This window comes from Myotis daubentonii, chromosome X (genome assembly GCF_963259705.1).
Source record: "Myotis daubentonii chromosome X, mMyoDau2.1, whole genome shotgun sequence".
Taxonomy (NCBI): Eukaryota; Metazoa; Chordata; class Mammalia; order Chiroptera; family Vespertilionidae; genus Myotis; species Myotis daubentonii.
Genome location: NC_081861.1, coordinates 97,484,127 through 97,500,706, shown reverse-complemented (window position 1 = coordinate 97,500,706; position 16,580 = coordinate 97,484,127). Strand labels below are relative to the sequence as shown.

At 40.7% G+C, this 16,580-nt stretch overlaps 2 protein-coding genes across 3 annotated transcripts in view; both read left to right on the top strand.

Annotated features, from left to right (window-relative positions):
* The window catches only part of ZDHHC15 (zinc finger DHHC-type palmitoyltransferase 15), a 384,007-nt gene that overhangs the window by 31,532 nt on the left and 335,895 nt on the right, over positions 1-16,580 (top strand). The window lies entirely within an intron of this gene.
* LOC132224478 (dual specificity protein phosphatase 5-like) lies at positions 1,816-4,091 on the top strand. The gene is made up of 2 exons (XM_059679685.1): positions 1,816-2,733; positions 2,786-4,091. Exons 1-2 carry the CDS (start codon positions 1,816-1,818, stop codon positions 2,990-2,992), a joined length of 1,125 nt encoding a protein of 374 aa, XP_059535668.1. The 3' UTR covers positions 2,993-4,091.

Sequence of the window (16,580 nt, the reverse complement as noted above, 5' to 3'; positions counted from 1 at the left end):
GTCATTTAGATCGTGATGGCCCTAGGCTATTATTAGTATAGATCAGTGGTTCTCAACTTCTGGGTCACGACCCCTTTGGCGGTTTAACTACCCTTTCACAGGGGTCGCCTAAGACCATCCTGCATATCAGATATTTACATTATGATTCATAACAGTAGCAACATTACAGTTATGAAGTAGCAACGAAAATAATTTTATGGTTGGGTCACAACATGAGGAGCTGTATTTAAAGAGCCAGCAGGCCCTGACTGGTTTGGCTCAGTGGATAGAGTGTCGGCCTGCGGACTCAAGAGTCCCAGGTTCGATTCCGGTCAAGGGCATGTACCTTGGTTGCGGGCACATCCCCAGTAGAGAGTGTGCAGGAGGCAGCTGATCGATGTTTCTCTCTCATCAATGTTTCTAGCTCTCTATCCCTCTTCCTTCCTCTCTGTAAAAAATCAATAAAATATATTTTTAGAAAAAAAAAAATAAAGGGCCAGCAGGTTGAGAACCACTGGTATAGATTGACTGTATTCCCCATACTGTACTTTACCCCCCTGTGACTATTTTAAACTATCAATTTGTACTTCTTAATCCTCTCACCTTATTCACCTAGCACCCCAACCTTCTTCCCTTCTGCCATTCATCAGTATGTTCTCTGTGTCTATAAGTCTGTTTTTTATTTTGTTTGTTCATTTATTTTGTTCTTTAGATTCCATATATAAGTAAAAGCATATGGTATTTGTCTTTCTCTGTGTGGCTTATTTCACTTAGCACAATATCTTCTACGTTCATCCAGGCTTTCACAATTGGTCAGATTTCATTCTTTTTTATGACTGATATTCTATTGTATATATGTATCATGACTTTTTATTCACTTGTCTATTGATGGGCACTTGGGATGCATATATATCTTTGTTAATACAAAAAACACTGCAATGAACACAGGGGTACACATATTCTTTTGAATCAATGTTTTGTGTTTCTTTTGTATATATTCCCAGAAGTGGAATCACTGGGTATTAAAGTAGTTTCATTTTTAATTTTTTGAGGTAACTCTGTACTGCTTTCCACAGTGACTGCTCCAATCTGCATTCCCACTAACAGTGCAGGAGAGTTCCCTTTTTCTACATCCTCACCAACATTTGCTGCTAGTTGATTTATTGATGATAGCAATTCTGACAGATGTGAGGTGATATCTACCTGTGGTTTTAATTTCCATTTCTCTGATGATTAGTGATGATGACCATTCTTTCATATGTCTATTGGTCATCTGTATCTCCTCTTTGGAGAAATGTCTATTCAGGTGTTTTACCCATTTTCAATTGGATTTTTTTTGGTGTTGAGTTTTATAAGTTTCTTTTAAAATTTGGATATTAAGCCCTTATCAGATGTATTGGTTGTTTTTCCATTAGGTGGGTTGTCTTTTCATTTTGTTGATGCTTTCCTTTGCTTTGCAAAACTGTGTTGGTTTGATGTAGTCTCATTTGCTTATTTTTTCTTTTGTTTCTCTTGCCCAAATAGATATATCAGAAAAAAATATTGCTATGAGAAGTTTCCAAGATTTTACTGCTTCTAGTATTTTTTATGGTTTTGACCCTAACACTTAAGTCTTTTGTGTGTTTTTTGCCTTAAAAATATCTACTTTACCCGGCTTCTGGGGTGGTGAGTGGCTGGGCAGGGCGCCGAGCGTGCGGGGCGGGGAAGAAGGGTTGAGTGATCATTGATCATTCTGGCTCCGGCTGGAGGCTTGGTCGGTCGGCGGCCGCAGCCCCACGGGTCGCCCTCCTGTATCTCGCCGGCAGGCACCCTGGCCGTGGGCACCTGCGCAGCGACATGAAGGTCACAGCGCTCGACGGGCGCCAGCTGCACAAGATGCTCCGCAAGGAGGCGGCGCGCTGCGTGGTGCTGGACTGCCAGCCCTACCTGGCCTTCGCCGCCTCCAGCGTGCGCGGCTCCCTCAAGGTCAACCTCAACTCGGTGGTGCTGAGGCGGGCGTGCTACGTGCCGGACGAGGCGGCCCGCGCCAGGCTGCTGCAGGAGGGCGGCGGCGGCTTGGCGGCCGTGGTCGTGCTGGACCAGGGCAGCCGCCACTGGCAGAAGCTGCGCGAGGAGAGTGCCGCGCGTGTCGTGCTCACCTTGCTGCTCGCCTGCCTGCCCGCCGGCCCGCGGGTCTACTTCCACAAAGGGGGATATGAGACTTTCTACTCGGAATATGCTGATTGTTGCGTGGACGTAGAACCCATCTCCCAAGAGAAGGTTGAGACCGAGAGAGCCCTCATCAGCCAGTGTGGGAAACCAGTGCTCAGCATCAGCTACAGGCCAGCTCATGACCAGGGTGGCCCAGTTGAAATCCTTCCGTTCCTCTACCTTGGAAGTGCCTACCATGCATCCAAGTGCGAGTTCCTCGCCAACCTGCACATCACGGCCCTGCTGAATGTCTCACGGCGGACCTCCGAGGCCTGCATGAGCCACCTACACTACAAGTGGATCCCCGTGGAGGACAGCCACACGGCTGACATTAGCTCCCACTTTCAAGAAGCAATAGACTTCATTGACTGTGTCAGGGAAAAGGGAGGCAAGGTCCTGGTCCACTGTGAGGCTGGGATCTCCCGTTCACCCACCATCTGCATGGCTTACCTCATGAAGACCAGGCAGTTTCGCCTAAAGGATGCCTTTGATTACATCAAGCAGAGGAGTGTGGTCTCGCCCAACTTTGGCTTCATGGGCCAGCTCCTGCAGTATGAGACTGACGCGCTGCCTGCTGCGCTAAGAGGGTGCCCAGCTCCTGCAGTATGAATCTGAGATCCTGCCTTCCATGCCCACCCCCCAGGTTCCCTCTTGCCAAGGGGAGGCAGCCAGCTCTTCCTTCAGCGCCCATTTGCAGACACTGAGCCCTGATGAACAGGGTTCCTACTACACATTCCCTACCTCGGTGCTGGCGCCAGTGCCCACCCACTGGATGGTCTCAGAGCTCAGCAGGAACGCCATGGCCACAGCCACATCCTGCTAAAACTGGATGGGAGAACCCGCCCAGCCCCAAGAACAACTGTGATTTTGTTTTTTAAACTGGTGGACATTTCATACCTGTGCAATACTGAAGACCCCCTCTGTTCCGCTGTTCCAGTGGGATAGTGAAGGGTCCCCAGGCTTGCAAACGAACTTCAGACTGACCTCGGGGTAGGTTCTCGGGACCGAAGGAAGGCCAAGCCATTATGAGAGCACAGCTTGTGCTGACTACTGTACTTCCAGACCCCCCTGCCCTCTCAGGACTGCCTAGTCCTGGAACCTCAAAGTTCGCCTTTTCATTTCAAGCGTAAGGCAATAAACACCTGCAGCAACATGGGAGAAAGCAGCTGCTAGACCTGGAGAAAAGGCAGTCAAGAAGCCAATTCATTCTGAAGGAAGCACAATTTCCACCTTACTTTTTGAACTTTGGCAGTTTCCGTGTCTGTCTCTGTCGCTTCAGGGAATAAGCTGATCATCTAGTCAGGAAAGTAAGCCTATAGGGTTTGTAGGGACCCCATATATATGCTGATTTGAACCCTCATATCTTCTTGAGATTCCCTCTTGGGTCCCACAGAGGCAGTTTGTTGAAGTAGCGCGATGTAGACACTTCTGAGTTGCCTTTTCACTGTGGGTTCTTCCCTGACTTTGAACTTTGGCATGACTCTTACTCATACTTGAACCTTTCTTGTTACACCTCTACTCAAAGCAACTCTTGTGTCATTTTAAAGAGAGTTCCTTAGACCATAGACCAAAAATCACCCATTTGAGGTGGTGGCGTGGGTGCCAGGAGAAAAGGATACCTACTGTCTGGGTCAGTGTCATTGACACGGTCTTTTCCCCCAGCTTGCCGTCCTTATATGTGCTTGTCTCGTCTCTTGTGACACTTGTTTTTCCCTCCCCTACCCCTGGAGATTGTCTTCAAGATGTTGACTTCTAGGATTTGTAGATTTCATAGTGTGGTACTACTTTATATTTTGTCTAGGTTATTTCTCCAGGGGAAAAGGCAATAATTTCCTAAAATCCATACAAATGTGAAGAAAAGCAGTATGTAATTGGTCGTCATTGTCGTCGTTTTTTTTTATAGTGTTAAATAAAAATAATAAAAAGAAAAAAATCTATTTTAATAAATGAATGTTTCCCAAAGTGTGATGACACAGAATATTAGAAGAAATGATATTAAAGAAGGATTTTAAATGTGAATTTGAGTTTTAAATCATAAAGAAAAATCATCAAATTCCAGAAGTAGAAAATGTTTCTTATTAGAAGGGGATTTCATTCCATCATCCCATTTTATAAATTTAAATTTTAAATGTAAAGAGATCAAGTGATTTATCAGATCATGGAATTTTTTTACTAAAAGACACCTTAAACCTCATGCAGTCCAAATATTCAGGTGCCTTGGGCTACTCAGCTTATGTTTCTTTTTTTTTTTTTTATTGTTGACTCTATTACAGTTATTGCCTCCCTCCACCCTGTCCCAGCCCCTCCTCGGCTTTCACCACACTATTGTCTGTGTCCATGATCTATGCATATATTTTTTGGTTGATCTTGTGCAGTCCTCCCACTCTCCTCCCCTCTGAGATTTGCCAGTCTGTTCCATTTATGCATACCTCTAGTCCTATTTTGTTTGTCAGTTTATTTTTTTTTCCTTTAGATTCCACACATCAGTGAGGTCAGGTGATATTTGTCTTTCTCTAACTGGCTTATTTTCTTAGCATAATAACATCCAGGTACATCCATGCTGTTGCAACAGGCAAGAGTTCCTTCTTTTTTATAGCTGCATAGTATACCACAACTTTATCCACTTATCTAATGATAGGCATTTGGGAGCTCACTTGGTTAGAGCGTCCTCCCCATATGCAAAGGTTGTACCTTCGTTCCCTGGTCAGGGCACATAGAAGCAGCAACCAATGAATGCATAAATAAGTGGAAAAACAAATTGATGTTTCTCTCTCTCTTTCTCCCTTCCTCTCTAGCAGTCAATTTTAAAAAAGAAGCATTAGTTTCTTAACATTGTAGGCTGACAATTTAGCTTCTGATACGAGGTTACGAAAAACTAGGTAAAAATGAGTGTCATTCTTTTTAAAATATATACTAGTATTTTTATTGATTTCAGAGAGAAGAGAGATAGAAGCATCAGTGATGAGAATCACTGATTGGCTGCCTCCTGCAGCCCCCCCACTGGAGATGGAGCCAGCAATCCAGGCATGTGCCTTGACCGGGAATCAAACCCCTGACTCCCTGATTCATAGGTCAATGCTCAATCACTGAGCAACAATGGGCAACTATGTTAGATACTAAAGAAGGCTTCTCCACAATCCATATGCATCTGCTTTGACTGGTGGTTTCTATCAACCTACAAAGACTGTGACTTATTGGTGAGGGCAGCTGGACAACTCTGAGAGCAACTTAGAGAAATCCACCTTGGGCACACTCTGTAGAGGAACTCCTTCTCTGGAAATAGCACCCCAGATAAGTGCACAGAAACAAGACACTCTCGTGGACCTACTTCCTCCCGCTTTCAGCAGCCCGCTGCCTGAAGTGTGTAGAATTTGACAGCAGTATCGAGAGCGGATGAGGAGGAGAAGATGGAAAGGAGTCTAGCAACTTAAAAATCTCATAGCATTCTCTGTGAGGTGACTTTTTCTGTTGGTGGCGCAATTTATTTAAGATTTAAAGAAGGTACTAAGGCCTGTGATAGTATCATCATGTCATATCTGAGCTTATTGAAATGTTTCCTCCCTTTCCTTATTCTTTATATCACAGTTTGCATTTTGTATTCTTAAGTTGACGCGTTTGTTTCCTATTAGTACTTGAAACACCATATGGCCAAAATGAGTTCTATCAGAATGACTTCTAACAAGGAGGGGGAAGGCTTGTGTTCCCAACTTCCTATGAAATTTTGGCCTATTGACAAAACTACCCCCATAGTTTTGAAGAGTATCTAAGCTTTTATTAATCTTGGTAAGAGCATTGCTATATCTTTTTGATGTCACTTTTATTGCTAAGAGGTGCTAGGCATTTATTAGCCTGTCACCTTAAGATTTGTCTAAATCAAATCTACCCAAACATAATATAAATTAGAAACCTGTACTTGTATTTTCTTATTAATAAAACCCCCACACACTTAATTTTTACTTTTGAACTGAGAGTCCTTTATAATGAGTACATAAAGTGAATATTAAATAATCAGTGGAGTATGTTAAAATAAAAAAAAAATGATAGGCATTCGGGCTGTTTCCAGATCTTGGCAATTGTAAATAACAATGCTATGAATATAGGGGTGCATATATTCCTTCTAATGGGTGTTTTGGTATTCTTAGGATACATTCCCAGAAGTGGGATTACAAGGTCAAAAGGCATTTCCATTTTTAATTTTTTGAGGAAACTCCATACTGTTTTCCACAGTAGCTGCACCAGTCTGCATTCTCACCAACAGTGCACTAGGGTTCTGTTTTCTCCACATCCTCACCAGCACTTATTTGTTAACTTATTGATAGTTGGCATTCTAACCAATGTGAGGTGGTACCTCACTGTAGTTTTTACTTGCATCTCTCTGATGATGAGTGACCTTGAGCATCTTTTCCTATATCCATTGGCCATCTGAATGTCCTCTTTGGAGAAGTGTATATTCAGGTCTTTTGCCCATTTCTTATAGGATTGTTTATCTTCCTGGTGTTGAGTTGTATAAATTCTTTTTAAAAAATCTTTAATTTCTTTATTGGTTAAGGTATTACAAATGCGTCCTCATCCCCCGATTAACCCCCAACTTTCCCCCTCCCACTCATGCTCTCATCCCCCTGTTGTCCGTGTCCATTGGTTTGGCTTATATGCATGCATACAAGTCCTTTAGTTGGTCTCTTCCCCTTACCCCCGCCCTCCCCTACTTTCCCTCTGGGGATTGATAGTCTGATCTCTGTTTCTCTGTCTTTGGATCTGTCCCTGTTCATCAGTCTATGTTGTTCTCGATATTCCACAAATGAGTGAGATCATGTTTTATTTATCTTTCTCTGACTGGCTTATTTCACTTAGCATAATGCTCTCCAGTTCCATCCATGCTGTTGCAAATGGTAAGAGTTCCTTCTTTTTTACCGCAGCGTAGTATTCCATTGTGTAGATGTACCACAGTTTTTTAATCCACTCATCTGCTGATGGGCACTTTGGCTCTTTCCAAATCCTAGCTATGGTGAATTGAGCTGCTATGAACAGAGGGGTGCATATATCCTTTCTGATTGGTGTTTCTGGCTTCTTGGGGTATATTCCTAGAAGTGGGATCACTGGGTCAAATGGGAGTTCCATTTTTAGTTTTTTGAGGAAACTCCATACTGTTCTCCACAGTGGCTGCACCAGTTTGCATTCCCACCAGCAGTGCAGAAGGGTTCCTTTTTATCCACATCCTCTCCAACACTTGTTTGTTGATGATAGCCATTCTGGTGGGTGTGAGATGATACCGCATTGTCATTTTGATTTGCATCTCTCGTATAATTAGTGACTTTGAGCATGTTTTCATATGTCTTTCTACCTTCTGTATGTCCTCTTTTGAAAAGTGTCTATCTAGGTCCATTGCCCATTATTTGATTGGATTGTTTACCTTCCTATTGTTAAGTTGCATGAGTTCCCTGTAAATGTTGGAGATTAAACTCTTATCGGTGATATCATTGGCAAATATGTTCTCCCATGCAGAGGGCCTTCTTGTTGGGCCCTTTCAAGACTGCTTTCGCTGTATCCCATAGGTGTTGGATTGTTGTGTTTTCATTGTTTTTTGTTGCCATGATGTTTTTTATTTCTTCTTTGATCTCTCTGGTAACCCAGTCTTTGTTTAATATTATGCTATTTAGTCTCCATGTGTTTGATGTTTTTGGATTGTTTTTATTGTAGTTGATTTCCAGTTTTATGCCATTGTGATCTGAGAAGATGCTTGATATAATTTCTATCTTCTTGAATTTGAAGTGACTTTTCCTATGACCCAATATATGGTCTATCTTTGAAAATGACCCATGTGCACTTGAGAAGAATGTATATTCTCTGGCTTTGGGGTGAAATGTTCTGAAGATGTCAATTAATTCCATCTGATCTAGTGAGTCATTTAGGATTGATGTTTCTTTACTGATTTTTTGTTTAGAGGATTTGTCCAGTGGTGATAGTGGGGTATTAAGGTCCCTTACTATGACTGTATTACTGTCAATCTCTCCCTTGATCCCCTCCAGAAGTTTTCTTGTGTATTTGGTTGCTCCTGTATTGGGTGCGTATATATTTACCAGAGTTATTTCTTCTTGTTGGATTGCTCCCTTTAATATTAGGAAGTGGCCTTCCTTATCTCTTATTATGTCCTTCACTTTGAGATCTAATTTGTCAGATATAAGTATTGCTACCCCAGCTTTTTTTTCATTTCCATTTGCCTGTAAAACCTTTTTCCATCCCTTCACCATCAGTCTGTGTGCGTCTTTTTTTCTGAGGTGGGTTTCCTGTAGACAGCAGATATTTGGGTCATGTTTTCTTATCCACTCAGTTACCCTATGTCTTTTGATTGGGGCATTTAATCCATTTACATTTAAAATTATTATTGATAGGTACTTGTTTGTCACCATTTTTATTCTTTACCCCTGTGTAACTTCTTCGTTTCTTATTTTTTCTTTTTACAGCAGACCTTTTAGCATTTCTTGCATTGGTGGTTTGGTGGTAATAAATTCCCGTAGTCCTTTTTTGTTGGTGAGGCTCCTGATTTCACCCTCAATTTTGATTGATAGCCTTGCTGGGTACAGTATTCTTGGATTCAGACCCTTCCTTTGTATGACTTTGTATATTTCATTCCATTCCCTTCTTCCCTGATGTGTTTCTGTTGAGAAATCAGTCGCTAGCCTGATGGGGGATCCTGTGTAGGTATTTTTTTCTCTGTCTCTGGACACTTTTAAGATTCTTGCTTTGTCATTAGTGTTTGCCAATTTAATTATAATGTGCCTTGGCGTCGGTCTTTTGGGGTTCATTTTGTTTGGGACTCTGTGAGCTTCTTGGATTTGTGTGAGTTTTTTCTTCCCTATATCAGGGAAATTTTCTGTCATTTTTTTCAAACAGGTTTTCTATTCCTTGCTCAGTTTCCTCTCCTTCTGGCGTTCCTATTATGTGGATGTTGTTTCATTTTGTGTTGTCCCAAAGTTCTCTTAGGCTCTCCTCGTGCTTTTTAATTTTTTTTCCCTAGAAGCTGTTCTGCTTGGGTATTTTTTCCTACCTTGTCTTCTAGCTCACTGATGCAGTACTCTGCTTCTTCTAGTCCACTGTTGATGCTTTCTATTGAGTTCTTTATAGCAGTGATGTCATTTTTCATTTCCTCTTGGTTCTTACACATATTGTTGAATTTGTCTTCCATTTTTTTCATCCATCTTATGACCATTTCTCTGAATTCTTTTTCTGACAGGTTGCCTGCCTCCATTTCGTGTACTTCCTTTTCTGGTGATGGCTGTTTTTCTTTTATATGCGGGCTGTTTCTTTGTCTCCCCATGATCTCCCTTTTCCAGGTGTTTGGTTATGTAGTTCTCTCTCTGCTGCGTTGATTTAAAGGTACAAAATACAACACAACAAGTCACAAAGCACAAGGCACTGAACACAAATGTATTCATGATACTAATAACCCCAAATAAAGGTGACCACCAGATCAGAGAGAATTAGGGGATAAGGAAGAAAGAAGAGAAAAAGAAAAAAGAGGAAAAAAAGGAGTGCAAAAATGAAATTTGGAAAAGGAAAAAAAGTACAAGAGAAAAGAAAGAGAATGAAATAGAAGAGGGGAAGAAACTATTTATATGGGGAGAAAACTCCAATAGAACAGCCACTAATCCCAACAAATTCCAGCAACAGAACGCAAACTACAAACAACAATTGATATCAAGTGAGGCGAGGGAAAACAGGAGCAAAAAAAAATAAATAAAAAATATCCGGAAGAGGAGAAAATGGCGGAGGTATAAACGGACGTGTCCTGTGCCTTGTCCTGGAGCAGATAAGGGTGAGCAGCTGAAACGGGTAACATACAGCCCGAATAGGCAGAGGATTTTCAGCTGAGAGACTGTCTGAAGCTGGGAAAGTCCGAGAACTCCCAGAAAAAAAAAGGACGGTTGGAGACTGTGGCTGAAAACTCTCTCGGTGCGCCAGCTCAGCAGCGGAGACTGCGCCATCTTGGGTAGCTGTTGTTGGCATCCAGAGATCAGCTTCTAACCTGGAAACAGGGGATCTCAAGCAGCATGACTGCGTGAACTCAGACGAGCACTGCTTCTTCTCACGGAAAGGTTAGACTTCGCCTAAAGGTGCAGTTTGCAGTTCGGGTTGGAGAGAGGACCGAGCTCGCGCGTGCGTGGGGTGAAATCTGTGCCCCACAGAGTCTGCGGCCGTTGGGACCAGCATGACCCACGAGTGGGGAAGGGGCCCCACAGGGCTGCTGGCAAAAGGGAACGCTAAAAATAAGCCCATAGCTGGACTGGATGTAAAAAAAGCAGCCTTGGACTTTGCCAGTGTCCCGGCTGCTTGGTGCCAGGGGCGAGTGGGCGCACGGAGACTGTGCGCAGACCTGGAAGGTGGAGGCTTGCGAATTCACACAGAGTATCAGGCTCTTGTTACAGTTCCCCTTAGATCTGTGCATTTGATTATTAAACCCAGCGCATGGGATTCCCCAGTTGGGGTCATTCGCAGAGCCTGTAGGGGAAAGTTCTTTTTGGGGAGCCTAGGAAACAGAGCGGGCAGTAACCATTAAAGAACCAGCTCTGGGCAGTGGACTTTCCCAAATCAGTTTCAAGTACCATAGAGAAAAAAAACCCCTACTGGTAGAGAGGACTTATAACCTCGGAGGTCAATCCAGACACACTGCCACCCAGAGGCAGAGCCACATACTGTCTCTTCTGTGATCACAAATAAAGGTAGTCTGGTAAACAAATACAACCTGCCTTAAAATCAGGACTGTGGTTTATGGCACGGAGGGACAGTGTATCGCAGGGAAATTCAACACTCTCCTGAATGCCTGGCAGGACTAAGGCGTGCCAAAAAGAAGAGTAGAAGATCTGAAGCACCTTCACTACTGCATATTTTTATATTTTTTTAATTCTTTTTTCACCATTTAATTAAGAACCTATTTTATTATTTTTTTTTCACCACTTGATTTTACCTTTTTAATTACCACATTTTTTAACCAGTATTATTGCTATCATTTTACCATTTTTTCAAGTGTCATTTTATTTTTTATTTTTTTTATTTTTCTTTATTTTATTTTGGGATTAGTGTTCTACACTCTATTTTCATCGTTCCTTTAGCATCATTTCTCTCTCACATTTACCCTTAAGCCAAAACTCTCTTCCTCACTTTTCCCCTTTTGCTGTCCTGTTTCTCTTACCCTATTCCTGCTTTAGACTTTCCCTATTCCTTCTTTTTACCCACTGTCTAAATTTCACCCTACTTATATATCTAATTTCCAATCCCTTGCTCTAAATCCATATACACCTCTCTCTTATCTTTCTTCACTATCCAATTTTTTTTCTCTTTCTCTTTGTCGTTTTGCTAGTGTTTGCTTGATTTTGAGTATATTAGGTTTTTTTATGCTTGTTTGGGAGATTGTTTTGTTTTTCATTTTAATTTTTCTGTTTTGCTTACTTTTTCTTTCTCTGGTTATTTTTGTGTTTCTGTTTTCCCTTGCCTTGCTCGATATTAGTGGTTGTTTGTAGTTTGCATTAATCTCCAGGGATCTGCTGCTGGAATTCATTGAGATTAGTTGCGGTTCTCTTAGAGTTTTCTCCCCATACAAATAACCTCTTCCCCACCTCTATTTCATTCTCCCTCTTACTTTTTTTTGTTTTGTTTTTGTTTGTTTCTTTTTTTGTCTGTTTGTTTTTTTCTTTTCTCCCTTTTCTCAATATCATTTTGGCACTCCTTTTTGTTTTCTCCTTTTCTCTTTTTTATTCTTTATCCCCTAATTCTCTTCGCTTGGGTGGTCACCTTAATTTGGGGTTATTAATATCGTGAATAAATTTTGTTCAGTGCCTTGTACGTTGTGCCTTGTTGTGTTCTATTTTGTGCCTTTAAATCAATGGAGCAGAGAGAGAACTACCTTACCAACACCTGGAGAAGAGAGATCATGGTGAAACAAAGAACCAAACCACATATGAAAGCACAACAGGCATCATCAGAAAAGGAAGTAAACGAAATGGAGGCAAACAACCTTTCAGAGAAAGAATTCAGAGAAATGGCCATAAGGTGGATGAAAAAATTGGAAGACAATTTCAACAATATATGTAGGAACCAAGAGGAAATGAAGAAGAACCAAGAGGAAATGAAGAGAAACCAAGAAGAAATGAAAAATGACATCACTGCTATAAAGAACTCAATAGAAAGTATCAAGAGTAGACTAGAAGAAGCAGAGGACTGCATAGGCGAGGTAGAAGACAAGGTAGGAAAAAATACCCAAGCAGAACAGCTTCTAGAAAAAAAAATTAAAAAGCAGGAGGAGAGCCTAAGAGAACTCTGGGACAACGCTAAACGAAACAACATTCGAATAATAGGGATGTCAGAAGGAGAGGAAACTGAGCAAGGAATAGAAAACCTGTTTGAAAAAATAGTAACAGAAAATTTCCCTGATATAGGGAAGAAAAAACTCACACAAATCCAAGAAGCTCACAGAGTCCCAAACAAAATGAACCCCAAAAGACCGACGCCAAGGCACATAATAATTAAATTGGCAAACAACAACGACAAATCAAGAATCCTAAAAGCACCCAGAGAGAGACAGAAAGTTACCTACAAAGGATCCCCCAACAGACTAGCAACCAATTTCTCAACAGAAACACATCAGGCAAGAAGGGAATGGAATGAAATATACAAAGTCATGCAAAGGAAGGGTCTGAATCCAAGAATACTGTACCCAGCAAGGCTATAAATCAAAATTGAGGGTCAAATCAGGAGCTTCACAGACAAAAACAGTCTACGGGAGTTTATTACAACCAAGCCAGCAATGCAAGAAATACTAAAGGGTCTGCTGTAAATAGAAAAAATAGGAAACAAAGAAGGAACGCAGCAGCAAAGAACAAAAATGGCGACTAACAAGTTTCTATCAATAATAACTTTAAATGTAAATGGATTAAATTCTCCAGTCAAAAGGCATATGGTAAATGAGTGGATAAGAAAACATGACCCATATATCTGCTGTCTACAAGAAACCCACCTCAGAAAAAAAGACGCACACAGACTGATGGTGACGGGATGGAGGAAGGTTTTTCAGGCTAATGGAAGTGAAAAAAAAGCCAGGGCAGCAATACTTATATCTGACAAATTAGATCTCAAAGCGAAGGACATAAAAAGAGATAAAGAAGGCCACTTCATAATACTAAAGGGAGCAGTCCAACAAGAAGAAATAACTGTGGTAAATATATATGCACCCAATATAGGAGCACCCAAATACGTAAGAAATCTTCTGGAGAAGATCAAGGGAGAGATTGATAGGAATACAATCATAGTAGGGGACCTTAAAACCTCATTATCACCACTGGACAAATCCTCTAAACAGAAACTTAGCAAAGAAACATCAATCCTAAATGACTCACTAGATCAGATGGAATTAATTGACATCTTCAGAACATTTCACCCCAAGCCACAGAATATACATTATCCTCAAGTGCACATTTGTCATCTTCAATGATAGACCATATATTGGGTCACAGACAAAGTCTCTTCAAATTCAAGAAAATTGAAATCATATCAAGCATCTTCTCAGACCACAAAGGCATAAAACTGGAAATCAACTACAACAAAAACAATCCAGAAAAATCAAACACATGGAGACTAAATAGCATGCTATTAAACAACGACTGGGTTACCAGAGAGATCAAAGAAGAAATAAAAAAAACATCATGGCAACAAATGACAATGAAAACACAACAATCCAAAACCTATGGGACACAGCAAAAGCAGTCCTGAGAGGAAAGTTCATAGCTCTACAAGCCTACTGCAAGAAACAAGAAACAATGAGAATAAATGACATAACTCTACAACTCGAAGAGTTAGAAAGAGAGCAACAAAAAAAGCCCACTGTAAGCAGAAGGAAGGAAATTACAAAGATCAGAGTGGAGATAAATGACATAGAGACCAAAAAAAAAAAAAAAATACAAAAGATCAACAAAACGAAGAGCTGATTCTTTGAAAGGATAAAAAATATTGATACACCTCTAGCCAAGCTCACAAAGAAACAAAGAGAGAGGACCCAAATAAACAAAATCAGAAATGAAAGAGGAGAAATAACAACAGACCCCATAGAAATACAAAGGAATGTTAGAAAATACTATGAACAACTCTACTCCAACACACTAGACAACCTGGAGGAAATGGACATATTCCTAGAAAAATACAACCTTCCAAAACTTAACCAGGAAAAATCTAAAGATCTCAATAGGCCAATAACTATGGAGGAAATCGAAGCAGTAATCAAAAAGCTTCCAGCAAACAAAAGCCTGGGGCCAGATGGCTTCACAGGGGAGTTTTACCAAACATTCAAGGAAGAACTAAAACCTATCCTCCTCAGACTATGTCAAAAGATCTAAGAGGAAGGAACACTTCCCAGCTCATTCTATGAAGCCAACATCACCCTAATCCTAAAACCAGATAAAGACAATACAATGAAAGAGAATTATAGGCCAATATCCCTCATGAACATAGGTGCCAAAATCCTCAACAAAATCTTAGCAAATCGGATCTAGCAGTACATCAGAAGGATCATACACCATGAACAACTAGGATTTATCCCAGGGATGCAAGGATGGTACAATATCCGCAAATCAATAAATGTGATACATCACATAAACAAATTGAGAGAAAAAAAACACATAGTCATATCAATTGATGCGGAGAAAGCATTTGACAAAATCCAACACCCTTTCTTGATAAAAACTCTCAGCAAGATAGGAATTGAGGGATCATACCTCAACATAATAAAAGCCATATATGACAAACCCACAGCCAACATCATACTCAATGGGCAAAAACTAAAACCATTCCCCCTAAAAACAGGAACAAGACAGGGATGCCCCCTCTCACCACTCCTGTTTAACATACTACTGGAAGTACTAGCCATTGAGATCAGACAAGAAGAAGAAATAAAAGGCATCCAGATTGGAAAAGAAGAAGTAAAACTGTCCTTATTTGCAGATCACATGATACTGTATATACAAAGCCCTAAAGACTCCATAAAAAAATTATTAGTCTTAATAAATGAATTTGGCAATGTAGCTGGATACAAAATTAATGCTAAGAAATCCATGGCATTTCTTTACACCAATAGTGAACTTACAGAAAGTGAAACTACAGAAGCAATCCCATTTACTATTGCACCAAAAAAATTAAAATACCTAGGAATAAACTTAACTAAGGAGGTAAAAGACTTATATGCCAAAAACTACAGGACACTGAAAAAAGATATAGAGGAAGACACAAACAGATGGAAGAATATACCGTGTTCATGGATTGGTAGAATCAACATCATCAAAATGTCCATACTACCCAAAGCAATTTATAGATTCAATGCAATCCCCATTAAATTACCAATGGCATATATCACAAATCTAGAACGAACGTTCCAGAAATTCATCTGGAATAAAAAAAGACCCGGAATAGCTGCAGCAATCCTGAGAATGAACAAGGTTGGTGGGATCTCAATACCAGATATCAAACTGTATTACAAAGCCACTGTTCTTAAAACTGCCTGGTACTGGTACAAGAACAGACATATAGATCAATGGAATAGAATAGAGACCCCAGAAATCAACCCAAACCACTATGCCCAATTAATATTCCAGAAAGGAGGCAAGAGCATACAATGGAGTCAAGACAATCTCTTCAATAAATGGTGTTGGGAAAATTGGACAGATACATGCAAAAAGATGAAACTAGACCACCAACTCACACCATACTCAAAAATAAACTCAAAATGGATAAAAGACTTAAACGTAAGACGGGAAACCATAAAAATGCTAGAGGAATCCACAGGCAGCGAAATCGCAAACATATGCCGAAGGAATTTCTTCTCTGATAATGCTCCCAGGGCATTGGAAACTAAAGAGAAAATAAACAAATGGGACTACATCAAAATAAAAAGCTTTTGCACAGCAAAGGAAACCATCAACAAAACAATAAGAAGACCCACTACATGGGAGAACATATTTGCCAATGATACCACCGATAAGGGTTTAATTTCCAACATTTACAGGGATCTCATGAAACTTAACAAAAGGAAGATAAACAATCCAATAAAAAAATGGGCAACGGACCTAGATGGACACTTTTCAAAAGAGGACATACAGAAGGCCGAAAGACATATGAAAACATGCTCAAAGTCACTAATTATACGAGAGATGCAAATCAAAATGACAATGCGTTATCATCTCACACCTGTCAGAATGGCTATCATCAACAAATCAACAAACAACAAGTGTTGGAGAGGATGTGGAGAAAAAGGAACCCTTCTGCACTGCTGGTGGGAATGCAGACTGGTGCAGCCACTGTGGAGAACAGTATGGAGCTACCTCAAAAAACTAAAAATGGAACTCCCATTTGACCCAGTGATCCCACTACTAGGA

Coding starts and splice junctions, on each gene's coding strand:
- LOC132224478 (XM_059679685.1), top strand. CDS start 1,816: ATGAAGGTCACAGCGCTCGACGGGCGCCAGCTGCACAAGATGCTCCGC. Junction 2,734..2,785: donor TCCTGCAGTATGAGACTGAC/GCGCTGCCTGCT, acceptor TATGAATCTGAG/ATCCTGCCTTCCATGCCCAC.